Source organism: Copadichromis virginalis, linkage group LG1, assembly GCF_057382275.1.
Source record: "Copadichromis virginalis isolate Kocher_CV1m ecotype Utaka linkage group LG1, C_Virginalis_male_GT1.1, whole genome shotgun sequence".
Taxonomy (NCBI): Eukaryota; Metazoa; Chordata; class Actinopteri; order Cichliformes; family Cichlidae; genus Copadichromis; species Copadichromis virginalis.
The window spans coordinates 18,672,893-18,700,815 of NC_140618.1; the positions used below are offsets into that span (position 1 = coordinate 18,672,893).

General features: G+C 41.3%; 1 protein-coding gene across 4 annotated transcripts; it reads right to left on the minus strand.

The window, feature by feature from the left end:
- fes (FES proto-oncogene, tyrosine kinase) lies at positions 1-27,762 on the minus strand. Of its 4 annotated transcripts, none has more exons than XM_085452916.1 (19): positions 27,637-27,762; positions 18,796-19,043; positions 17,655-17,828; positions 15,111-15,207; positions 14,740-14,923; positions 12,703-12,840; positions 12,491-12,610; positions 12,204-12,326; positions 10,065-10,260; positions 9,462-9,536; positions 8,461-8,670; positions 8,040-8,162; positions 7,631-7,684; positions 6,878-6,996; positions 4,688-4,782; positions 4,414-4,537; positions 723-880; positions 464-586; positions 1-292 (listed from the first exon to the last, which is right to left on the minus strand). In XM_085452916.1, exons 1-19 carry the CDS (start codon positions 27,650-27,652, stop codon positions 150-152), a joined length of 2,520 nt encoding a protein of 839 aa, XP_085309042.1. In that variant the 5' UTR covers positions 27,653-27,762; the 3' UTR covers positions 1-149. The 4 variants fall into 4 exon arrangements, with proteins under 4 accessions (XP_085309042.1, XP_085309043.1, XP_085309044.1 ...); XM_085452917.1 differs by having other exon boundaries at positions 27,600-27,648; XM_085452918.1 differs by lacking the exon at positions 27,637-27,762 and adding an exon at positions 27,118-27,583.
- Positions 27,763-27,923: the final 161 nt, after the last annotated feature.

Below are 27,923 nucleotides of genomic sequence, written 5' to 3' on the forward strand. Positions count from 1 at the left end.
AAGAAATGCTACACAACTTATCAAGTTTTAATTAGACCTTTTATTTTTACTTTTAATATTCATATTAAATCTCAACCTATTTTTTAGAAAGAACAAGTACAACCTAACAAAAAAATAATGTTAAAACACGTCCAACTTACAAGAGTGTATTATATAATTTTGCTGTATATGGCATTGAGATCGATCCGGAGTTTCTTAAAAGATGGTCTGTTTCTGGGATCATACTGCCAACAGCTGTTCATAATCCTGGAGATTTCAATGGGGCAGCCGTGCGGAGCAGGCATACGGTACCCTGAAGCACATCACAGAGAAGCATAACAGGGAGAGAGATGGTCAGATGGCAGTAAACGTGCTTTCTGATACACGTGAGACTCAGAAAATGTATCAGTGTCAAAATCAATCACAATGACAGCAGGAATTCTCCTGAATGTCACGTGAACACGAACACTTCAGAAGTCTTCACCTTTCTCCACCTCTTCACGTGTCTGTTGATTGGTCATGCTGGTGTAGGGGGTCATTCCCATGGAGAAGGTCTCCCACAGTAAGATGCCAAAGCTCCAGACGTCACTCTCTGTGGTATAACGACCTGAAAGCAACAGCAGGGGGCAGTGTAAGCAAAGGCATAGGCGCAGCTCTTTGTGAGTATTTAACTGGCTGTTGGCAGTAGAAACAGGAGAAATGTGTCTGGTTGTGGTATTATGGCAGAGGCACTAATGATGCACCATAGTTCAGGGCTTCAGGAGCTGTCCATTTGACAGGGATCTGTCTGAGACCGCCTTCTGCAGAGTAGACTCCGTCATCTTCCTGACGGGACATCCCGAAGTCACTTATCTTCACCACGTTGCCTTCTGCGACCAGGCAGTTTCTAGCTGCAAGGTCCCTTAAAAAGCACAAGACAGGAAATGTAAGAGGGATGGAGGCTGGGGAAAAGTGGAAACAAATGAAACATAAAAAAAATCATGCTCTGTATGAAAAAACAGAACAGATGGCACTTAAAAGAGAGGTGTTCCTATCATATCTCTGTGTTGCGTGCGAGTGCCATTTGACATGCAGTGTTACAAGCTGAGCAGCTACCAGCAGCCTGTCTGATCCGTCCCTGCTGGGCAAACCATACAAGTGCTGCTGTAATGAGCCGGATGTCACAACCTCCTCCTCTCCTCTAGTGCCCCTACAGCCAGCCACCGAGGCCACGTTCAATTTGTAGACATCCCCAAAATACTACAACAATTCTGAATGCAGTATATCGTTTACTTAAATATATATACATGCATACGTATTGCTGAATTAAAGGAAATGGTCGAGTTTTCAGAACGTGTTTGTAGATGGTCTCGTCTTTTAATGCAAGCTTTGTTTGCAGGCTACTCACAAAAACCCAACGTTTGATCTTAAGCAACTCCTACACAGCTCTGTGGTCTTTGGAGGATGCGTAGTTACAATCAGGGCTGTGAGCTGGTTTTTCTCCTCAGTCATTAAAAATGTTTAGAACGGTCTCATCACACCCAGTTCGATATTTTTGCATCAGGTCCTTAGATCTATTGCTCCCATTAAGGTGAAGGCTATCTCTGGAAGGAAAAAAGTCTCCCTGGAGAAACTCCACACTAGTGAAAAATGAAAAAAGAGAGTGTAGGAAAGCTGAGCGCAGATGGAGAAAAACAAACCTCCAGGTTCATTGTGACATCTATAAAGAGAAACTTCACAATTATAATTTACAACTGAGTGGTGCAAGAAGGTCCTACTTCTTTGACATCATCACTAAAAACAGCCATAATGCTCGGGTCTTATTTTCTACAGTTGACAGGCTAACAAACCCTCCTGTGCCAGTGGCAGCTGAACTTCATTCGACCATGGCCTGCAATGACTTTGCCAAATTCTTCACAGAAAAAATCCAAAAGATTAGACAAGCAATTGGTACATCAACAGCAGATCCAGGATATGTACTGTGTCCACCGAAAAACTGTTTAAACACCATCAAACAGTTTCACCCTATTAACAGCAAAGAGCTGGAGGAGATCTTAGGTCAACTGAACTCCTCCTCCTGCTGTTTAGATGTCCTGCCAACAAGTTTTTTCAAAAGGGTCTCAAAGACTTTGGAGTCAGACCTGTTACAGATCGTCAACTTTTCTTTAATATCAGGTGTGTTTCCAGAATCACTAAAAACTGCTGTAATAAAACCTATACTGAAAAAGGACAATCTTGACAAGACACAAATGAACAACTACAGGCCGATCTCAAATCTCCCACTTTTAAGTAAGATCATTGAAAAAGCAGTTTCTCAACAGCTCAGTTACTTCTTAAAACAGAATAACTGCTATGATGCCTTCCAGTCAGGTTTTAGACAGAACCACAGCACTGAAACCGCTCTGACAAAAGTGTTTAATGACATATGTCTGAATACAGACAGTGGAAAAATGTCAGTCCTAGTTTTACTGGATCTCAGTGCAGCATTTGATACAGTTGACCACAACATATTACTCAAACGACTGGAGAACTGGGCAGGTCTTTCAGGAACTGTACTAAACTGGTTCAAAACATACTTAGAAAACAGGAAATACTTTGTATCAATAGGTAACTTCACATCTGAGCAGACAAGTATCACATGTGGAGTTCCCCAAGGTTCGATCTTGGGACCCCTTCTGTTTAACATTTACATGCTCCCACTGGCACAGATTATAAGGCTCTTGGTAAATGCATCGAGGAAATTAATGACTGGTTGTGCCACAATTTTCTCCAGCTAAACAAAAACAAAACTGAGGTAATAGTCTTTGGCGCCAAAGAAAAACGATTACAGGTCACCAGCAAACTTCAATCTATACACCTAAAAACCACAAACCAGGCGAGAAATTTGGGTGTAGTGATGGATGCAGACCTAAACTTAGAAAAACACATTAAGACAATAACAAAGTCAGCTTACTATCACCTCAAGAATATTTGAAGGATAAAAGATCTGATGTCTCAACAGGACCTGGAAAAACTAGTCCATGCATTCATTTTTAGTAGGCTTGATTACTGTAACAGCATCTTTACAGGTCTACCTAAAAAAAAAAAATCAGTCAGACAACTACAGCTCATTCAGAACTCTGCTGCTCGAGTCCTCACTAAGACCAAAAAAGTGGACCACATCAGTCCAGCTCTGAGGTCTTTACACTGGCTGCCTGTCCGTCAGAGGATAGACTTTAAAGTTCTGATGCTGGTCTATAAAGCTCTGAATGGTTTAGGACCAAAATACATCAATGACCTCCTGACCCAGTATGAACCATCCAGATCCCTCAGGTCATCTGGATCCGGTCTTTTATCAGTTCCCAGAGTCAGAACCAGACACGGAGAAGCTGCATTCAGCTTTCATGCTCCTCATATCTGGAACAAACTCCCAGAAAGCCTCAGATCAGCTGAAACACTCAGTTTATTTAAATCCAGGTTGAAGACTCACTTATTCTCAGCTGCATTTGAATAAAGCACCAAATCCACACTTTTAAGCTTAAATTTCAAAACTTACATTTAACTACTGATTTTATCTACTGTTCTGATTTTATCTGTTTTGATTTTATATACTGTTTTGTTTGTTTGTTTATTAGTTTGTTTGTTTGCTTGTTTTAATCAATTTTAAATCGTGCTTTTTATTTGTTTTTGTTTCTAATGTCTCTGTAAAGCACTTTGAATCACCTTGTTGTTGAATTGTGCTATACAAATAAACTTGCCTTGCCAAATATATAAATCTTATTACCAGTATAAAGGGGTTTAGGAGGCTCTCCTTTAAGGTCCTAAGCAGGAGCCTTAGGCCATCAAGGACTATGGCATTTAAGAAATAATGTAAAGCAGATTCATGTCTGTAGTTCTCTGTCTTTATTAAGCCTTTCTGTTTTGGTACTTTTCAGCCACAGTATTTGTTTTTATTGTAAAGTGATTTTATTTTTATTTGGAAACTTGTATTTGCTTAAATATCTTTCTGTGCACATCTCTCTAGAGATTACAGTGTGACACCTTATATGATGCTGAGCTGAAGCTTTACTTAAGGCAAGCATTTTACTGCTACTCAACATATGGGGAACTGCTACAGATAAGTGCAGTTAACAGTTAGGTGAAGTGAAAGCTTGGGAAGGTAAGTGATGCTTCGTAAAGTGTACAGTAAAAGCCTGAAAATCCACCTGCATGTACATGAGCGACGCACCACTTTAGTTGTTGCTGAAAGTACACTGCACTGTATTCAAATGAACGTTTAATATGTAGTAATTATCAAACCGAACACAGAGGTAAACATTATGTATTCCGGCATGTTAACAATGAGGAAAGATTAAGCTGACTGCAACTGTGAAGGAAATGAATAGTGAGCATTGCAGAATCTGATTTGCTGAAGTCACAGATTTGCACGTGGCTGATGAAAAGATTAGATAAAAGCGGCGTGATCGTCTGACCAACCTGTGAATGCACTTTTTGCTCTCCAGGTACTCCATGCCAGATGCGACATTTTCAGTCATTTTGACCAGCATCTTCGGTATCAGACTGTGACCCTCAGTGCGCAAAAAGGAGAGAAAATCACCACCTTGAAAAGTGTAAAGACACACACACATACGGAGAGCGAGAACGATGATGGAGGAACAAAGTGGGTGGTGAAAATGGTTCAATAAATCTTTGAAGGCATCGAGTTGACAAGTTGAAAGACATAAAGACTGTCTAACAGGATCACATTTACCTTGAATGAGCTCCATGATAATGTAGATGGGCTGTTTCTGCGTGCACACCCCAATAAGCTTCACAATGTTAGGGTGATCGTATTGCTTCAGGATCCTAGACAACACACAAGACAGGTGTGTGCGTGTGTAACCCGCTGTTAGTTTACTTGTCTGATGTCTACTGTACAGTTACATTCAGTTCTGTGCACTATGCGCTAAATTTATAGAAAGTATTATGATGTTGTTGATCTACAGCTGTTTCATGACAGGGTGGTAGCCTCCTCTGGCGAGAGGGGCTATGAGCTCACGTAGCCTGTAGCTTGTGTGAGCCTGCTGTGACCATTTCACTCGTGATAGCCTTCAAATCACTATCATTTATCCTCCTGCTACTGAGCAGACTTTCTTTTCCGGTCTTCAACACGGACCACTGAGAAGAGCGAGTATTGATATGATTAAGTATTTCAATCAAACAACTCATAGATACTTTTCATATAGAGCTCTATGTACATACATCTTTTTTTAAGTCTGCTGGCCAGCTTCTACAATTTTATTTCGAGGACTATTTACAGACATTCTCTTACTTTGATGTTGAGAACATCATAGTTTGTTTTTTATGGACTGAGACCGAACGCAGTAACTGTAAGGACATTTGCACGTGTCCCAAGGTTAAGCAGAAACGAGTTGTAACAAAAAATAAGTGGAAGTGTTGTAACTAATGCAAGAATTTTTTTTTCTTTCCGTTTCAATTCTGATCATCAGTTAAAGTGGACCGAAATTTAGATTTCCCCAAACGCGCTCAATGGGAAGTTTTGGTTATTGTTGGAGTGAGTGCAGTTTCCTTTAAATTCTAAATGCATGGCGGATGTGAGAAAGGTGATGATGGTGTTTTGATGCTGTTAAGAACATACACGCTTCAGTCCACTAAAAGGTATGAGATATTGGACACAGATGCTAGTTGATAAATGTAAATCCACGTATCTATACACCAGCACTGATTTCTCTTCACAATAAACTAACAATCATTTATTTAAGCCTGTAAACTTATGGGCAGAATATTATAACATTATCAACAAAAAGGAACATTTAAAGACTAATGTTCATCTAAACAAAATAAAAAATATATATATACACCAATTTTTTTTAAGCAGTGAAGAGTTTTGACAGTTGCATTTGTAAGCAACTGTAAGGTTTTGCATTTGTAAGGTTTATATATGTTTGCACTGTTCTTTATTAAGCTGTGGTGGTCCTCACAGCTTAATAAAACAGAAAAATGGCAGAGCTGTGAAAATGTTTTCACAGGAAGCCTTGAACTTCTGTGAAAAACCAAGTACATCCCATGATTCAGTAGCTTGTAGAAACCTTTAGCAGAAAGGTGGTTTCTACAAGCTTGGCCTAATTGTTGTCTGGAGGATGCTATCAGCCTCTCAGATCATTGTGGAGGAATGCTTGGCCACTCAGTTCTGCACCATTGCATCAGTTCACTGAGGTTTGTGGGCATTTGTTCATGCACAGTTGTCTTAAGATCCCACCACAGCATCTCATTGTGGTTGAGGTCTGGACTTTAACTGGGTCACTGCAAAATATTGATTATTTTTCTTTTCAGCCATTCTGTTGTAAATTTGCTGCTGTGTTTGGGATCATTGACCTGTTGCACGACCCAATTTTGGGATGTGTTGGACAGATGGCCTCACACTTGAAAAGACTGCAAGTAGCCCAGGCCCTGTTGGTGTAAACCAAGCACAAATCATCAGCCCTCCACCACCGCCCCTGACAGTTGATATGAGGTGTTAGTGCTGATATGCTGTGATTGGCTTTTTTCAAATGTGGCACTTTGCAGCCGCTTTAGGTCTCAGAAGCGTTGTGGTTTGTTCAGATGTCACTTGAACATACATAATCAAATCTTGATTGAGTAATCCAGTAAGTTGATTTGATTATCAACCCGGCTGCTTACTTACAATTGTAATTCTGACCCCATGCAGCAGTGAGGGTGTACTTCTGCATGGGGATTTGTTCACAACACAGTAAATCTGTTTGCACGGTAAGATTTGGGCCTGCTTCTTCTCGGCAAAAATTCGCTCTGACTTAAATAAGGTGTTCAGGACATTAAAACAGGTCACTGTGATGTGATTTACTGTAATGGAAACGTGTGTGTGTGTGTGTGTGTGTGTGTGTGTGTGTGTGTGTGTGCGTGCGCGCGCATGTGTACTGACCTGGCTTCCATCAGGAACTTACTCTTGTGCTCTGGGGCCAGGTTCTCTTTACAAGACTTCACAGCTACAGGAGAGTTATCGGTGCGTAAACGGCCGCTGTACACCTCTCCAAAGTTACCCTGTGCAGTGCCATCACGAACACGATCAGTACTAATCTAATTCTGTCTTCTTACTGAGCAAAGAGCATTTCTAACTAAACCTCAAACCATTTAAAATACGGTACTATTAATTTCGATCATGAACTAAGCCACACGTACACTATTATTGAATTTAACTGGTCATTGTTTCAACCAATTTACCACACGGAGCTGAAATTGTCAGGGAAGTTAAATCTAGCAGATATGGTTAGTTCCTGTACCGGCAACACAATTTCAGGATTTTGTCTCCACAACAAAATTTGAACCAAAGCAATCAGTCTAACGTGCATCACAATTTAAGTGCAGACTTTTAGATTTCATTTTCAAAGCTACAGAGCAACAACACTGTACCAGCTGCTAAGGAATTCGTCCCATTTTTATACAAACATGTGTACATCACATTTAAAACTTAATAAAATGTTCACATGAGGAAGTTAGCATCATCACCACCACCATCATCGGCATTTTAGTCTAAAACTAAATATTTTACTTGATGAACTGCATACACTTAAACACGTAAATGACTTTGCTAAGCAAAATATTGGCCACAAATAAAACTCAGAATACATTTTACTTTACTTGCATGATTCTGTTAGTAAAAGTCAAGTGTACGCACCCGTCCAATGAGAGGTCCCAAGATAATATCATCATGTTCCAGGACCCACTTGTCCTAAAAGGGTTAAAAATGAAGCAAGAGAAACACACAGTGATTTTAATAGTTTTAAACTAGTAAAGTGTTTAAGGGAAAAGCCACCAGAGGACAGGTTTATGAGTACATATGTGAAAAAACAGGAGTAAAATAGTGTTGGAGTCCTGTGCTACACAGCCTTAGAGCAACAGAACCCATAGTTTACACAGAAAAACATGTGGTGTGTCCTATTGTTGGCACATAACATGAGAGCATGTCTTGGACAAATTTAAAGTTGTACTAAAGATTATAACAAGTCTGCAGTAAGCAGATACAAGCTATTCTAATCTAAAGACAAACATATGTGTGTGGTGTGTGTCTGTGTGTGTCACTTTACCTTTACTACCGCTTTCTTTAGCACAACTTCACACCTCTTGGTAATATGCTGTCGAGAGTTCAGCAAATGATGGATCAGGTGAGGGATGCTGGGAAAGCCTTCTCCATCCAGACGGTACATATTCTACTGGCACACATGGAGAAGCAGAGGTTTACAGAGGCGTACTGAAGATGGCATTACCGAATTTAAAAAACAAAAGACTCATTATCCAAAAAAAAATGTTTAAAAAGCTTAGTTTACAATAACAAGTTTTATTTTCTCACATTTACTTTTTAGGCCACATATTACAACAGTAACAGAAAGAATTGCTCTTTTTTTGCATATTGAAAAAGTGGAGAAAAAAACATTAATAAGGAAGTGAATGATGCAAGAACGTGCAATGTATAAATAGTGTCTTCAAAAACACTTTAGATTCACTTACTTCTGTGTTCTGGATGAGAAAATGTTTACAGGAGCCTTCCCATTGCACAGAAAGCACGTAACCCTGCTTCTCTTGACTCTTCCTCACTAAGAAGTCGCCATCGTTCTTCAGCAGCTGCTGGACCTCCAGTCTGGGAATGGCACCGTGGTACCAGTCCTGCTGCCCCAGAGGACGATCCACTTCTTTCACCAGACTGAGGACTGGAGGCACCTGGAGGCAGGAAAAGAGAAAAGCAATAAGAATGGGAAGGGATAGATTTTGGGTGAATCTGCAGAGATTAAATGGAGGCACATCAAAGAAGAGTCTGTAAAACTTTAAAGTATAACCACACTGCTTTCATGCCCCCGGGGTACCACAGGGCCGGTAGATAGAAGGAGAAGTAGTTCATACAAAAATAGCAAATAGTTCAGATTCACAGTACAGCACAATATGGGTATTAAAATATTACTCACCTGATATGATCTTTTGGAGCATGCACACAATTTTATATATATCCGTTTCCAGCTGATTTAACATTAAATCAATAAAAAGTGAGAAAGGGTGTTTTTTTTTACTGTGTCAAAAGTTACTGTGCAGCTGTGTCACGGGTTCCCTGAGTGCTTCTGTCTGTCAGGAATGATTAAACGATTAAATGTACACTGGCTGCCTGAAAAGTGAGCTTGGTTTGAGGTCAAGAAGAATTTTGAAAGAAGAAACTTGACGGTCAAAATCCCAAAGCGCGGTCAAGAGCACGAGACCCCAAAGACAGATTGTGTGCCTGAACAAGCTCAACCACTCAGAGGATGTACTCTGGGATGCTGCCATTTCCTCCAGAACATGATAAATTGTTTTGTGGTTAAAAAAAAAAGAAGTTCAAGAGTGATGAGGGGGAAGAAAACTTCCACTCGAACATCCTTCCTTAGAAAGAAACTAGCATGTACCATAAAGGTTGCTACAATTGCAACTTCTCTATCGGTCACTGTAATTATTGTGCGTTAATTGCAATTTAATTACTAACTTACCTCAAATTTGGGTTTAAAGAGGTTGCTGAGATTGTTCAAGATCCCTTCCACGAGGACCCTGGGTGGAGTGTGGTCCTGACAGAAAAAAAAAAAAAGACCCAGAGCTTGTTACACATGTCACAAAAAACCTATCAAGGTCTACTGTCGGCATTAGAATTGTCATGTCTCACTTTGCTCGTGTGCTTTTCAGGTTAAGCACTAACTGCAAGACAACATCAGGCTGCTCCGGCTCTATTAAATTATTTAGGATGATTGATCTGTGAGAGTGTAACAAAGGATTGGGTGCACAGCACAAGTTTGTAGCGTTTGGCCTGAAGATAGATAAACTGGAGTTTCTTTCCATGCTAGCAACTTTATGCAAAAGCCTGGAGGAAAATACTAGAGTGACACTTTCTGAGTGTTAAGTACAATCCATGCCTAAAGGATAACTGTCTGTGACTTACAGAAAGACTAACTGCTTTTATGCTTTATAATTCAGCATGTTGTTTTCAGAGTTTACATGCAACACACAGCTTATTTTGTACAGCTGGCCCAGTGACAGGACCAGTAATTAGGAGCTAATCAAAGACAAAGGAGGGAAAGCTGCTGTCAGGGAGAACATACGTTGCTCGTGCTGGATGAAAGTGAAACAGTATCTGTGTCCAGATTCAGAGCAGAGGGAGGTTCTCTGGAGCCCAGCTTGTCCAGTTTCTCTTTCAGAAGAAGCCTCTGAACCTCCAGTTTGGCTCTCTGGCCCTGAGTCAGGGCGACCTGCTGCCGGCACTCTTCCATCGCATGTCTCTTGCTGAACTGGTAGACCCTGGACAAAGCAAAGTGCAGCATCACAACACAAGTGACAGAAATAAACAGAAGCGCACAGAAATCAATAAAACGCCTGCTTGTGCAGGTTTGCAGTTCTTCATATTGATTCATATCCTTAACATGTTGATAATGAGCCTGTAAGACTTATAAAACCCCAACAGTGAACAAACAAACAGAATTGTTTCACCTCATTATTTATCTGAGGATTTTTTATCTTTTGAGGTATTTGTACAAACCCATCTCAAATAAAGCTGAAATACTGCGCAAAAATGTAATAAAACCAGGATGGAAATCTCATAAACCCATATTATATTCACAATGGAATATAAAGGACATAACAAATGTTTAAACTCAGAACATGTACCATTGTAAAAAAAAAAAAAAAACATTATTTAGACAATGATGCCAGACACATCTCAAAAATGTGGGACAGGGCCATGTTTACCACTTTGCAGCATCCCCCCTTCTTTAACAGCAGCATGAAAATATGCAGCGTCTTCACTGAGACATCATCCAGATCATATGCTGCTCTAGAAACTGAAATGTTTCCTATGTTGTAATGTGACTAAAATACGGGTTTATGAGATTTGCAAATCATTGCATTCTGATTTTATTTACATTTTATACAGCGTCTCAACTTTTTTCAGAATAGGTTTTGTACTTAATCACTTTTTTGTACTTAATGTACTTAATCAACCTCCGTATGCACTCGGTCTTCCCTGTTAAGTACCTCCAAGTGCAGCACACACTACAAACACCACAATCAGAATTACATTATTTCTCCTCTGAGGCACTGAGAGCTGAGTAATTGACAAGAAACTGTTCATCATCTATTTGTGTATGGGACATTGATTAAGCATGTGTATGGCTAATTACCACAGAGGATGTTTATATGAGCACAGGTGCAGCGGAGAATCTAATCATGCTTGGTTGACCCGGAGATCACATTGTTTTTGTTGTTTGTTTTTTCCCTGGTGACACCCAACACGCCGTCATATCATCACACAGCCTTTAATGACAACATAAAATTCTATGTGCTTTGTTCCCTTTAATTGGCCATTAAATGAGAGAATGGGCTGGACATTGAAGCTCATCAGAAACAAGTTGCCCCAGGTCGTCATCATCACAGAAATGTAGATTAAGCCTAATCCCAGAAAAGAAAAAAGCATTTAGGATCTCCACTGACAGAAAGTTTATGGTCTATGGCTTAATTCAAGAACAAGCGAGCCCAGATGTTTGGGTTTTAAACTGTAGGAATTTTTACTAACCAGGTGTTTATAAACAAAATGATTAATGCACACATGAAGATGATTGATCAGCTGTGCTTACGCTCATTAGACCCAAAGAAAGTTTCACTCAAGAAAACATTTGCAAAGACCTGAAAATGCTGGAGATCCGACCCTCTGAACTACTCAGGCTGACATCTGAGGTCAGGTTAGGTCACCTTAATTCAGTTTTTCACTGTTGATTTGCAAAATGTTTCTTCACCATACAAAGCAAAGGTCAGCTTCACCTCACCACCTGCACCATATGTGCTCCCAGCTGCCTTTGATAATGCAGACTCTGTTGCATATACACACATTGTTTCCACTTGTCCTTCAAGAGCCTGTTAATGACTCGATCACTCCCCCGGGTCTGTATAGCTCTAACACCTTTAGACACCCTCATCAACCAAGACAAATGAGAGGGTTTGGGCTCCATAACTCTCAACATATTGCTGTATTATAATTCATAAGGCACTTATGGCCAGCTGAGACCACACTGGTTATTAGCCGTTGCACAGCCAACAGCACACTGAACTCCCCCGATGGGAAGGACTGCCCACTGAGGCAAACTTTAGTAATTTGTCTTCACAGCTACCACAGGACAGTGTATTTTTTCATTGTGAACCCCCCTTTCTAATCTCTGACAGCTCAGCATCAGCCTGGTTGGTCTGCTCACCTCTGGCCCTTTTTGACACCTTCCTGCTCTTCCCCTAACTCCAGCTCCAGCTGCTCAACCGAAGTCTGCTGAGAGCCCAGAGACCGAGCCAGGTCCAGGAGCTCCTCCTCTATCGTAGTCAGTCTGTGAGAAGAAGACAGAAATCCCAGGTGAAGAGGAAGCACTTCATATATAAAACAGAAAGGGAAGGTTAACGGGAGGTTAAAGGAACACGAGTTAGTCGTGTGGAGGAAGCTGTTGCAAGATTAACAAACGAAATCTGAATGTGATTGCACTGTTGTTCTCACTTGTGCTGGATCGTCTCGAGGGTGAGGTCATTCAGTTCAATCTCCTTAGTGCTTAGCTGCTCGGTGTCCTCCAGAAGGCTGTTGTCAAAATCGGCACAGGCAGGAATCTCCCCCACAGACCTTCAAACACACAGTCCACAGTATCATTTCTCTGAAGGGTTAGCTTCCGTGATTGCCATGTTGCTGAGCGGAAACGGTCCGCCTCTGCGTACCTGTTCTGATGGATGAAGCTCTCATACTCTCTGTGAGGATCGATGGCTGTTAGAGCTGATGCCATCTCTCTGTGGATCCGCACCACTTCATGATGGAGGAGAGTGCAGATGTCAAAATACTCCTGCAGGATCTCCTTTCTGGAAGGATCAAAACAGAATGACACAATGCAAAGCACAAATATCACATTGCGTTTTTTAATTTGCCAAAGCGTAACACAATTTCCAGTTTGGCTGGATGCAAGTTGCCTCATATTAGTGATGTGAAAATGTCCTTTGAGAGATTTGTCTGCGGTTAAGTATCCCATCACGTCACTTTCTCTGTCATATTTATGTTGTTATTCCCTGTTTAGAATATAATAAAAGTGAGAGCAGTGCCCGTTTTTCAGCCTCTGCCGTTAGACAGAGACTGGATCTGTCAGCTCTGCCAAACATTTCCTGCCCAGAGCCCCCAAAGTCAGCCAATCCATTTTACCAGTTTGACTGCTTGTTTCTGTCTTTGACTTTTTATGATTTACCCTTTCAGACCCTTTAATTGTCTAAATTCCCAGAACTCTTCTCTCTGCTTTAAAACTCAGACGTTCATGCAGTGCTCAAAGCTGTCAAGCCTTTGTAGGTAATGTTTGCATAGAAAAGGCTTTTGTTCATAATGAAAACACAGGCAGCACTCTGCAAAACTCTTGAATCACCTCTCATTTTTTTACATTTTGCTGGGGAAAAAAGGAAATGTGTGTTTTGTTCTCTGTCAAGATGATCCCACGCTGCTTCAGTAATGATTCGGTCCGGGCTCTGGGGAGGCCGGTCCATGACTCATGGAGTTCCAGCGTGTGTGTTCTTCCATTCAGGCATGCTTTTACTGCAGTGTGAGATCAAATGAGGCCACTGCCAATCAGATGCTTTCCTGATGGTGATGCATAGTGGATGAAAATCTGACAGTGCCTTTCAGCGTTAATAATTTCATCAATTTTGACAAGATCTTCAACACCACTGGCCACTGAGTTTTTTTCCTATTTCTGTTCATCTACAGGAAATCGTTTTTAAGGCCTGACACGCCAGTCGACACCACAATGTATAAACTGGACGGGCAACCAACGCCCTCAGTTTCCATGCACGAATGCTATACCAAGGGGTTAAATGCACAGAAGTACCCATTAAATTTACAACTTACAGGCTACTGATGAGTCATTTCTATACATTTACTAATCTAAAAACTGGGCCACCTTTGCAAGCCACAAAAAAGGAGAGCTACTTTAAACCACAGTTATACACACAGAAAAATGTACCATAATAATAAAACTGCAAAAAATATCTGTCTTGGTTTGCAGACACAAAGCGGCAGGGGGGTATTTTCTCCAGGTCCAGAAGTGGATTAATGACCTCAGCACATACTAGGACAGCTGGCGGTGAGCGCAGGACACACGGTGTCCACAGATTTAACTATGAAATTGAAATTAATTGCCTAAATTCCCAGAATTTAACATTGTCTGTGATGTGTAGACACAGCACTGGTTCATTCCTTGAGTTAGGTTTTGTAATGCTTGAAAAAGTCGCTGTTAAGCAGCCTAACAAACAAACAAAAATGGTCTGGCACAAAAACTAGACTGAAGTGAAAAAGCAGCCAATTTCTGAAGAAAAACATTGAATGACCTTTAGAAAGTCTGGAGAACTACTGCTCAAGACCGATTTAAAGCGTCTGGCTCCTCTGAAGCAAAATAGAAAGACGTGAGAGGTGACTCAAAACATTTGCACAGTACTGTAGTTACACATATGGTAATTAGAACATTTGTTCTGCTGCTGTAGATTGTGAGATATGCTTGTTGATGGCAGCAGTGGAGTGTTATCAAGATTTGAAATTAATTGGCAAACATTTGTGTCGTGCCACGATCAGATGTGTATCTGAGTGACGACGAGCAGAAATAAAACACCGAGATGATTCGCAGGGACGCACCAGTAAATATGAGCACTGTACAGAAATGCTTCTTGTCATTCTTAATGTGTCTGTTTTTCTTCCAAACATCCACGCAGCGAGTGTGATCTTACAGTATGAGCACCATCTCCTGCTGCAGAGTCTGCAGGGCGCTGAGCAGGGCCGGCTGGATCTGACTGTAATGGTGCTGATGGTAAACTTGAGCAGCTTGCACAGAGAGGACATACTCATTATGGACCTCGTAGAGTTTCAGTGAAGCCTTTATGTAACGCTCTTTGGCCTTATCTCGGTCTTTTTCTGCAGACACACACAGGCACACAAGCACAGTACAGAAAATGATCACAGAATATAGGTCATGATAGAAATACACATATCAGACTAAACACAGGAAAACAGAAAACAAACAAAAAAAAAAAAACCAGACCGTGACATCAACATGAAACCGATTCTATTCAGAAACATAAGTGATACCAGAAATCCCCACCTTTGCTGGTCTCCTGGTACTTCCTCTTTGCCTGAGTTGCATCTTTCACTGCGTGCCTGTAGCTGCTCTTTAGCCTCTCCAGTTCTGTCTGTGTCACCTGAAGCAATCCATAAAAACAGCATTTTACATTTTGAACACAGTGATAAAAAGCTAATAACGTAGGCTTTGTGTTGGCATTTAAAAAACAGGCCATGAAAAGTTAAAACCACCTCATATATAGTTCGCCCAAAACTATTTGACCTGAAAGAAGAAAAACCCAATTTACTCAATAAAAAAAAAACAGCAAAACCGAAAGGTCATGGCTCATTTTGGACCTTTTTGGACAGTGTGGACCAAAAAAAAAAAAGACATTTTTTAATAAGATAGTAGACAGCAGCAATAAAACAACCATTCAGTTGTACTGATGATACCGACTCTATTCTACAATTTCCCAAACGCAGCTCTTCCAAATCTGATGCAACAGGAAAGAAGCCAACAAATCCTGAACCAAGAAGGGACTGCAGGGAGGAAGAATTTAAAAGAAGCACACAGGCTTACAGACAACCCGTTTAAGGACTTTAAAATGCCAGTAACTAGCTTCCTTGTTTTAGTTCTCCGTTGGCTGAGTTCTACATCAATTATGATTTATTTATAACATCTTGTTTTTTTTCTATGACTCATCTAATTAGAGGGCATCAAGCTTGCTCCTCTAACCTGTCGACCAGTAGGCAGAAGTAGCGTAGCAGAGAGAAATAGCCCCGCTTTATTGTCAGCCTTATAGCGATGATAGCATCTAAAACACACCAAAGCAGGAAATGAATTTTTCACCTGTCAGGACCTGTAACTGCCAACAAAGCTGTGTGTTGTCACTGTAGTTATGGAAAGAACTTGTACATTACACAGATTTAACAGCAGCAGGTCTAAAAAACAGATTTTACTGAATGATTCATGGTTGGAGGTGTTATAGAGAGAGACGAAACTACAATCAACTGTTTTTCAGAGGAAAACCAGCTGAAACAGTTTGCTTTTAAAGTTTTCTGTTGCTTTACTTGAAACTAAGCACTCGCCTACATTTACCGATGTGCCTCGGTACCGTAACAGACACAAAACCAAGAATTTTTAAGCGGTTTAAAAAACAAAAATAAAACATCTTTTACAAACACATAACTTAAGGGCAGTGGGTGTGATGGGTGTCAAGTCGAGTTTCTTTAAGGCTGAAAAGCTGTCAGTACTATTTAGCACAGGAAGTGGACTGCTGTTGTGTTAGGTTTTGCTAGTAACATAAAACATGAGAAAAGCATAAGGTAACGATCTGACCTTTGTTGTGTGGCTGGCAACAAAAAAAATAAAACCAACACAAACCAACATCACAGATACAATCAAATTCACTGTCGCCGTTGTTTCAGTTGTGATATCAAATAATCTCTCGCTAGTGTAACTGCACAGTGATGTAAACGGTTCAAAGGCTGACCGGCCTTTTTCTGCACAGCAAAGTAGGAAAATTAAACTAAACAAACAACCAGACAGGCGTTCAAACTGCACTAAAATGAACACATCATTTGCCTGATGTAATTGGGTAATAAAACCCAGTGTGAGGCAGCTACCAGTATGAGATGACATCAAAATGCATTTACAGACACTCTTTCCAGTCTATTGAATCTCATATCATTTGACTGCTGTCTATTTATAAGCTGCCATCACAGCACTCATCTGCAAGTCAAGTTGACATATGAGGAAAAACGAGACAAACATTTCCAACTAGCAACGTCTGGTTTTGCATGAGTGCATGAAATGTGGGATATGTAAACATTCTGCTCTGACTGCTTTTTTGTTCTCGTAAAAAGTAATTTAGTGTGTTTGCTTTCAATTTAGATATGAGCACAGTGACAAAAAGAAGCAGGCAGCAATTATCTCAGTAAATTCCTGAAGACCCTGCCGTACGCTGTGCTGTTTCAAACGGCCGTGAGCGGCTGCAAAACAAATTTGTACCAGCTGAAGATATATCTTTGCATACTAGACAAAGTTTTTTTTGTTTTTTTTTTTAAAAAGCACGTACACACAAAGTGATATTTAATTTTAGAGACCAAAAAGCTATAGAACAGGCAAGTGTAGTCACTTACCTGCACCAAGATCATTTTCCACTGATAATAAACATTCATATAGTTCCGCCTTTATTTTTTTTTATTCAACTCGTGGGGATAAAAGTGTGCAAAACTGTGAACCAAAGGGACATTTAGAGAGCAACAGCTGTGAAAATGAACACAGAAATAAACCACCTTGTTTTTTTCCCCATCATTAGAGGTGTGACTGTACAAAAGTAGTTTAATCTGCCTCATGACAGGACTGAAAGTTTGTATAATGGTAAAGTAGCTAGATATTTTAGCTTGTGGTATATGTGTGTAGTTTATTGCTTAAGTCCCAACAAGTCATTGTTCGGGTTCAAGTCTTCAAAAGCTGAATATAGGCCAGTGTGAATGATATCTTTTGAAGTAATGGAAGTGTGCGTGCGTGAATGCGTGCGTGAATGTGTGTGTGCGCGCGCGTGTGCACGTGTTAATCACACACCTTGTTGAGCTCCTGCCTCAGCAGGTTCCACTGCTCTGCGTACGTTTTGCGGAGCTGCTGTTTGTCTCTGATGAGCAGCGTGAGTTTGCTGATTGGACCGTCCAGCAGATCTTCAGAGCGCTTTTTCATCAGCTGACTGAGAGACTCCGTCTGTGACACCAGCACTCCCCATGACTGACAGACAGAGGCAGAAGTCAGCGGTACACATCGTGGGGACATAAAGAGAAAACCGATAAATGGAACTCACTAAACAATCCGTGACTACCTGACATGTTGGTAACCAGCTTTTGGAGCCAGACTTGCTCGTTGGTTCCTTAGTTGGAACTGATTTTAAAAAATGCATGAAGTCATGTTGGACACAGATACAGCTCACTGGGTATTTCATACTACAGAGACTTGGGTTTGAATCCATCATGAGGCCGTTTACTTCCCCTGGTCTTTCTCCTAGCTCTCCTGTCTTCTCCACAGTGTTCTACCAAAATAAAGGCTACTAAACATATTCAGTATAAATAAGCAATGGTTATTGGTGTTAGCCACCAAATTATTATTTAAAAAAAACTTTGAGATGCAGAAATAAAACTAGTTTCAAGCGCATCAGCAGCACATTGCATTTCACGGTTGTAGGTTCTGTAAATGTTTTCACAATGTGTGCAGATGAGCCAAAGATGTGCTTACTCGATTTGATTTGAGAACACATTTAATTTGACAAAGTGTAGGTCAGCTTTCAATATTTTAAAGAAACTAAGCAAACCAAGCTTTTGTAGATTTAGTTGAGACATTGCCAAGTCATTCAGATATACTTTGTACTTATTTTAAACACTAATGGCAGTCACTGGAGTTACTTTTAGAGTATGTCATGTGAGGTTATTAGAGGCACAAAACAGTTTTAGATTCATGTGCCAACTTCTGTATTTTATTTCCTCAGCTTATATTACTGTTTTCTTTTACTTTGCTCATTGAACACTTGATGATTCATGAGTGTAGCAAACCCTTTTTTTTGGGAAAAACCGAAATGTGCATCAAATTAGAAGATTAATTTTAAATGCACTGAATGAATTGCGCAGTGGCATTCTCCCACCTGAACGACAGGTGATGAGGTAAATCTAAAGCTTCAGGCGCAGTGCGATATGCAAGGCCTCACCTTGTTGAGCTGACTGATGTAGTCCAGTCCTGTGTTAGCCTGAGGTCGGTCCAGCTTCTCAGCCAGGCCAGTCATGTGGTGCAGCTGCACTGAAAATTCCCGTTCGCTCTTCGCTCGCTGCCCCATCCACTTCTTCATGACCTCCATCAAGAGAAGCTCTGAGTCCAGCAGTCGCAACACTGCGGCATGTGCCTGTGGACACCTCAGGTCCTCTCCAAAACCCATCTCTGGATAATTACGCTTTCCTCCTGCCAATGAATTGTTGTTAGCAGTAAATCCTACAGCACATTTGCATTCTCGTCAGAGACGCAGGAGCGGAGCAGCAATTCGTAGCAGCTGCTAATGACCAAGTGTATTCATTTCAATGTGACCATCGAGGAGTTTCACTTCCCTGTGAGCAACAGAGGTTTGTGTGAAGCGGCACTTCCTCATGTGTCTTTGAATGCGGTTACTGTCATTTTGCTTTCAATTTCTGAGGACCTTAAGAGGTGCAATGATCATTAAGCTTCAATTATTTCTAAATAATATCATCACTAAAGCACTTATATAATTATGTGTTTTTAAAAAATCTAATTAAATGCAAAAACCAAACAGTCGCGTAGAGGCTGAATGCAGCCTGAGAGAGACCACTGAGCTCGCACTGAGCTGTGTCTTATCTGCATGTTAAACTGGGACCACTGCTTATCTGTGGCTCAGTGCAGCAGAGCAACACCACTGCATATTGCTCAGTATGGTTTACAGATAATTCTGTACATCTATACACACTTCAGAAGTGCTTTTCACTTCTCTGCTTTTATCGTATTGCTTGAATTATTAATTACTATTCTAATAACACATTACAGAACAGAATGATTCCACTAATTACTACTTTAAAATAACTTCTTAACTACTAAAGTAGTAGTAGTAGTAGTAGTAGTAGTAGTAGTATCCCCATGTTTTTAGTTTTCAAATACACATAAAATCGAAGTGCAATAGTCTCTGTTCCAGGTCAGACAGACATGGCATTTTATGTCTTGTGTTAAGAGCACCACTTTTTTTTTTTTTTACCCTAGAGGGCCTTACTGACTTAAAATAAGTCCACTACTGAAAAAGTGAATTGAAAGACTTTTTTACAGGTCATAATGAAATTGTTACTAAGATAATCAGTACCAGGAGGTCTAGTACTATTATTTATTTATATTATGCTTCCAAAGAGTCCGATTTTCCTATAGTTTGGTCTTAAACACAATTTCTCCAGCCTTTCTAAAGGCCTTTTAAAGTTTTTCTTTGGACACCGGTTGCTCTTTCACTCATTTTCAGTACAGTCCTGTTATTTTTTTGTTAATGTGTTTTGTTAGGCTGCTTTATACCGACCTACTCATCGTGCAGGTATTTAAAAAGAAACCTGACTCAAGTGGTGAATCGATGTTGTGTTTAAAGATAAGAGACAGCTTAGCAAAGAACCAATTTTAAACATAACTCTTTCGCGCATAGTGGTCACTACAGTGGACAGCTATTCAAAGGCTGTATTCTTGTATTTGTGTCAGTGTTGATATATTTGCACGTAAACCACTACATTTGACACTGACGTGTCACTCCATACACATAAGTTGTCTGCTTAAGTGGACATGTACATGTACTTCTCAACGAGAAGTACATGTTTAAAGAAATGAAGTTCAACAATCTTTTTTTCATGCCTAAAGATAAATAAAAAATACTTAAGAAAAACTCCTGATTGCGGTTGTCATAATTCATGCATGAAAGGGTTAAGCAATTTATAACTAGCACCTTGACAAGAAACACATCACTCTGTTCCCATTTAGCTGAATTTACAGGAAATAGTAAAGATGAACGGGGTTCCCCACAAGTTCTTTAAGAACTGCCTGCAGGTGCTCAGGACACTGTCGAAGTGGATGAAAACAGCTTGGAGGAAACAACCGGTCCCATCAGAAGGATAATAAATTGTCGGCGTGTTCATTCCCAAGAACAGAGCCTTCAGACCATCAGTTAGTTCAGCATTGCCTTGCTGAACGTAAAGAGGAAGGTTTTTTCCCTCCATCCTGACAAGGAGACTGACTTCATCATGGTGAGTGGATATGTTGATACAAGCTGCCAGAATGTGGGAATCCCAGGCTCTCCTATGTCCACTAAGCACTACTCTCTGATTTGGAACCAGATCCAGCATGAAGCGAAGAGCGACTTGCATCTGGTGCAGTTAGATCTCACCACCAATGCGTGTGGCTCAGTATCACGCAGACCCTTAGACTTTGCACTGGGGTTCTTACATGTGTGCAACATATAATCACCAAATACTTCAGTAACCTGCACATGTGCTCAACTCTGGAGGGCTTCATGACTGGATGCCAGGAACTAGAATGTAGAACAGTTATGAGATGCGCCATCTTCCCCATCCTATTCGTAGTAGCCTTTGAGGTAATTCTCAGGGGCCAGGCAGATAGAGGCATCAAGTTACCATCAGGTGGAGGCTTCCACCACTACGGAGCTATATGGATAATGTGGCAAGCATCATTCAGACAGCACTATGCATGACTTCTGCATGAGCTTCTTGCTTGGGCGAGCATGACAGTCAAGGCAGGAAAGTCAAGAAGCCTATCAAGAAGGAAAGGCATACTGCATGCAGGGAACATCTTTGTTGCAGGAGAGGAGCCCATTCCCCGCCTGAATGAAAAACCACTGCAAAACCTAGGAAGGCACTACCCCACGGAAAATAGAAGGTGTGGTGCTAGCAGCACATCCTATACGAACAGGTCATGTGGACAATAAAGGTCTGCAAAATTTCCTTTTCAGGAGTCAGCAGGAATCATGGCCTGGCAAACAGCTACATCAGTAAGTGGCTAGATGCACGCACACGCACAACACAGTAAAAGCAGACCTCAATAGAAAAAATAAAAACACACACTGGAATACTTTCATGGATTGGCCTCCTGAACATGAACATTATTGAAACAGTGTGGGATCATCTTGATAGAGAACAGAACAAAAGGCAGCCAATATCCAAAGAAGAGCTTTGAATGTGTTTCAAGAGGCCTTGAAGGCCACTTATGTTTTAATAAAATACTACACTTCTAGTGTTAAGATGATCAAGCAAATCAAAGATCTGGGCCACAAGACTTTACCTCCTCCACTAAAACCAAAAAAAAGAGCTGAGAAAGAAAGACTTTTACAACAACATAGAGAAAGATACGCCAACAAAATGCACACAGGAGGGTAAGAACAGAGGGGCTCAGAATAAATACAAAAAATAACTAAAAATCTGATTCGAAGCATGTGGAATGAGGCACTGATAACCTGGAGAAAGAAAGGTCCCAGGACATTCAATGATCCGATGAAAGTGAAAACACAGAGCACAGGGAGGGAGAGGGAAAAGATAAACACACAGTTTGGATAGTCCTGTGCCACAGGGACAACGACTATCAGGGTAAGAGAGATGCAGTGTTTTCCAATAATCTCCAAGCTTAACAGATTCCTGAAGAGTGAGACTGACCCACAGGCACAATAACAATATCAGGTAGAAAGCCTCAGGAAGAAAACAAAAACAAAAAAGCTGCTAACAGAACGTTATAGCAAAAAAAACCCTGTGTTCTGGGGCAGAAAGCTTAGGATGGATTATAAGCTTCACACATATTTTTTTTAATTATCATAAGCTCCTGACATGGATCTGAACATGTGACAAGTTGCAAAACCAGAAATGTAAAAACACTCGAACCTCAGCGAAACGTAGACATGAATGATCTGCACCAACCAAACTGCTGCCCAGCTCCAACAAGCTACTGCTTGACGTTAATACTTTCTGAAATACATCTCAGACTTTCACAATACTTTCAATGGATTTTTGGCTTATTGTGTTGCTTGTGTGTGAGCAGCTGACCGAAGCATTGTGGCTTCATACTTCCCCACAAGCAGCTAACGGCATGATGCAGGAAAGTACAGGGTTACTGGTGAAGTAATGCACTGCCGCAAAGACTCTGAGAAAAGTTTATAGTGGTGGTGTCTTGTAACCATTATTGTTTTTTAGAAGAATAGTTTTAAACAACACCAGACTGTAAACACGGAGGGTGCATGTTGCATATAATGCAAATACTCCTCTTGTTTTTTAACACCACAGTATGAAGCCAGTCTCACGTCATTACTTTCATTTATGACTTGGTTGGTGTCTGGTGCAACCACCGTGCTGTAAATTCATTGGGGTAATTATTCTGGCCACACATCATCAGATACACTCATTATACAGGCTGCAGGGAAGACAAAGGGACACAAACATACACACACACACAAAAATGCAGCTCTGCTCAGAGTTGGTTGTACAGACCACAGAGGAAATGTCAGCTTTTATGTTTAGTTACAGAGTCAACAAAGAGCTGCAGACCACGCTCTTAGTTAGAGACTACTCTTCATGTTTGATGTCCTAATGTCACCTCATGCTGCCACTTCTGCAGCAGACTTTATATCATGTTGTAATGCTGTACCTGTGAGTTACTTTAAATGAAAGCTGTTGAAAGGATGGAAAGTACATTGACTCGGATTCTGAACGTTGCAACTCTGACAAAAGAAAAACGCAGAAGTGCAACAAAAGAGTTTTGACACTTAAATTGCAAAACCGTTTAGCACGATCGTGATACCGACTTTGAATGTTTTTTGGGGGGTTTTAAACCGTGGCGTTTTATAGTGTCAAATCTTTACGTGCATTGTTTTTACATCAGCAGTTTATTTCTCAGTGAGAGCGGTTTACTGTTTCTTCTCTGTATTGTGGTGTGGCTGAGAGAGAGTTAACAGTTTTGTGCTGTCTGGACATAATTTGCTTACCATACAAAGAACGCTGAATAATGAAAACTACTACAGACTAGCTCCAAAACTGAAAACCTACAGTAAGCAGAGCCAAATATGGGCATACTCTGGGCCCACAGCTGCCCAAACTATGCCCTTACCTTAGGTGTAAATGGTTCATATATAGCGCTTTTCTACTCAGCACTCAAAGCACTTTATGCAACTCATTCACACTTTTTTTTCTATTCTCTTCCTATATAACATGCACACACACATTCATACTTCTACAGATGCATCAGAGAGCAACTTGGGGTTAGTGTCCTGCACAAGGACATTTGGCATACAAACTGGAGGGATCTAACCATTAAAATTCCAATTAGCTGATGGCCTGCTCCACCACCTGAGTTAAGGCAACCCCAAAGATGTGGGGTGCCCCACATATGCCCCATGGTCCATTATCGCCACCAACTGGTATGGAGTGTGAACCAGAAAGCTACTTTAAGCAGTTCACTCATTCACGAGGTGTCTGTGAAGGTTCTCAGTCATCCAGGTCATCGTAGTCAAAGGAGCTTGGAAAGAAAAGCGTCTGGACTTCTTTAAGTTGCTTGAAGACGTTTCACCTCTCATCCGAGAAGCTTCTTCAGTTCTAAGGTCAAATGGTGGAGAGTCCCAGATATAAACCTAGTGGGAGTGACCCCCCACAGAGGGACAAAAGGACCCCCTGATGATCCTCTAATCGCCTGAGCCAAGGTGTGAAACTGGGTGTGGGTCCCAATCAGCCAGAGTTTCGGGTGTGTTCATTGTGAAACCTGGCACCACCTTATCATGCGAATTCCTGAGGTCAGATGGCCCAGGATGTGAGTGGGCGTTAAGGCGTCTGGGAAGGGATCTCAAAACTGGATTATAGATGGCAGAGAGTTGGTGTCGTAAACCCCCGCCTCTGTTCAAAGATGGTCGCTCACAGTGGACATAGATGGCTTCTTTCACTCCTCTTTCGAACCATCTGTCCTCTCTGTCCAAAATGTGAACATTGGCATCCTCGAAAGAGTGTCCTTTATCCTTAAGATGCAGATGGACTGCTGAGTCTTGTCCTGTGGAGGTGGCTCTTCTGTGTTGTGCCATGCGCTTGTGAAGTGGCTGTTTGGTCTCTCCAATGTAGAGGTCTGAGCATTCCTCGCTGCACTGTACAGCATACACCACATTGTTAAGTTTGTGTTTTGGCGTTTTGTCTTTCGGGTGAACCAGTTTCTGTCTAAGCGTGTTGCTGGGTCTGAAATGCACTGGGATGTCATGCTTGGAGAAAACTCTCCTGAGTTTCTCTGATACGCCGGCTACATAGGGGATGACAATGTTGTTGCGTCTGTCCTTCTTATCCTCCCTCGCTGGTGTCTGGTCTTCTTTTCTGTGCCTCTTTGCTGACTTTAAGAACGTCCATTTAGGATAGCCGCACGTTTTGAGTGCTTCCTTTACATGTGTGTGTGTGTTCCTTCTTTTTACCTTCAGGCTTAGAGGGAACACGTTCTGCCCGGTGGTGTAGGGTCCTAATTACTCCAAGTTTGTCTTCCAAAGGGTGATGGGAGTAATTAGGACCCTACACCACCGGGCAGAACGTGTTCCCTCTAAGCCTGAAGGTAAAAAGAAGGAACACACACACACATGTAAAGGAAGCACTCAAAACGTGCGGCTATCCTAAATGGACGTTCTTAAAGTCAGCAAAGAGGCACAGAAAAGAAGACCAGACACCAGCGAGGGAGGATAAGAAGGACAGACGCAACAACATTGTCATCCCCTATGTAGCCGGTGTATCAGAGAAACTCAGAAGAGTTTTCTCCAAGCATGACATCCCAGTGCATTTCAGACCCAGCAACACGCTCAGACAGAAACTGGTTCACCCGAAAGACAAAACGCCAAAACACAAACTTAGCAATGTGGTGTATGCTGCACAGTGCAGCGAGGAATGCCCAGACCTCTACATTGGAGAGACCAAACAGCCACTTCACAAGCGCATGGCACAACACAGAAGAGCCACCTCCACAGGACAAGACTCAGCAGTCCATCTGCATCTTAAGGATAAAGGACACTCTTTCGAGGATGCCAATGTTCACATTTTGGACAGAGAGGACAGATGGTTTAAAAGAGGAGTGAAAGAAGCCATCTATGTCCACTGTGAGCGACCATCTTTGAACAGAGGCGGGGGTTTACGACACCAACTGTCTGCCATCTATAATCCAGTTTTGAGATCCCTTCCCAGACGCCTTAACGCCCACTCACATCCTGGGCCATCTGACCTCAGGAATTCGCATGATAAGGTGGGGCCAGGTTTCACAATGAACACACCCAAAACTCTGGCTGATTGGGACCCACGCCCAGTTTCACACCTTGGCTCAGGCGATTAGAGGATCATCAGGGGGTCCTTTTGTCCCTCTGTGGGGGGTCACTCCCACTAGGTTTATATCTGGGACTCTCCACCATTTGACCTTAGAACTGAAGAAGCTTCTCGGATGAGAGGTGAAACGTCTTCAAGCAACTTAAAGAAGTCCAGACGCTTTTCTTTCCAAGCTCCTTTGACTACGATGACCTGGATGACTGAGAACCTTCACAGACATACTAACTTGGAAAATGTAATCTGGCCTGGTAGCTTTTGCTTCAATTCCTTTTCTAGTAGATCAATATCATCCAGTTTAACTTCCATACTCATTACTTAGTGAAGGTTTGAATCAGTTGCCCTTCTCTCAGCCACATATTTCTGACAGTGCAAGAAAACATGTACAGTACTGCAATTTCATCTTCGCCCCGTCAGTCACATTTCCCAGTACAGTGTTTCCTTACCATTATAAATAGTCTGTGTATTCCACCAATGAAAATTTCAGATGTAGCTTCCAGCTAGTCCAAGTAAGATCCCTCAGGCTCTGACACAATAACATGGTGATGACCATAGTGGCCTACAACCAACATGAATATTACTATATCACAACCTCACACAATAGAATGGCGTGAAATAGATTAACCATTAAGCGACAGTTATCTGGATCAAAAATGCCTTGTTGATACCAGCGGTCAAGAAGAATTAAAGGATGACCACTCATTAGAACCGAGGTATGCAGAAGAGCATCTCTGAATCTGAATGCAAAACACGTTGAACCTTGAAGCAGAACATTGTACTGGGTGCTCCAGATGTCAGCTAAGAACAGGAAACTGAGGCTACAATTCATGCAGATTCACCAAAAGTGGACAGAAGAAGACTGATCTGATAAAGTCTCAATTTTGGTTGCAACATTCATATAGTAATCTGAGAACTGCTTAACTGTAAGATTTCTCATGATGCCGCACTTGGTTAAACACATTTCATTGAAAATGTTTACTCTTTGCTAACTTACATATGACAAATAAAGCTGAAGCTGAAATTGGCAGGGTCAGAATTTGACAAACAGCATGAAAGCACTGATCCATCCCTCTTCATATCAGTGGTTCAGGCTGCTGATGGTGTGGGGAATCATTTCTTGGTACAGTTTGAATCTTTTGTTACCACCTGAGCATCATTTAAACACCACAGCCTACCTGAGGATTGTTGGCAGTCATCCCTTTATGCCCACAGTGCACACATCCTCTGATGGATCCTTCCAGCAGGATAGCGCGCTGTGTTACTAACTTCAAACCATCTCAGACTGCTATTTTTAAACACAACACCGAGATCACGGTACCCAAAAGGCCTACACAGTCAATTCAACTGAGCATCCTTGGGATGTGGAGAAAGAGGAGATTCTCATAATGGATGTGCAAACTGACATATCTGCAGCAGCTGACTGATGCCTTCATGTCATCATGGAAACAAGTCTGAGGCATGTTTCCAGCACCCTGTTGAATCTATGCTGTGAATAAAAACCGCTCCGAGGACAAGCGCACAATACGGCACTAGCAGGGTGTACCTAATACAGTGTCCGATTAGGTTTGTTTATCATGTTTGCCATCCAAATTTAGCACGTTAGCTTAGTAAAACTACAAATTAGCACAAAATTGTTATTTTCCAGTACTGCACTCACTGATGATACAATGCTAATGATCGGCTCCATTACAAACCATCGGGTTGTCTCATCACTCCGAGAACCTCCGTGATCTTGCAGCTCTGCCAGCTTCCGGTGCAGGAGGAGATGACCTTTACGAGGTAATCAAAGCTTCAAATCAGCCATTTTTAGATTTATAAATAAGTGGGCGGAGTCACTGAACTTTGTCGTCACACCTGGCATTTAGATCTTGTTACAAGCTCAGTAGGAATAGTCTTACATATTATTATCATCAATCCAATAAATCCATGATGCTAAAATAGCATAAACGTTTCTGCAGGATGCTTTTACCCCCGACATTTA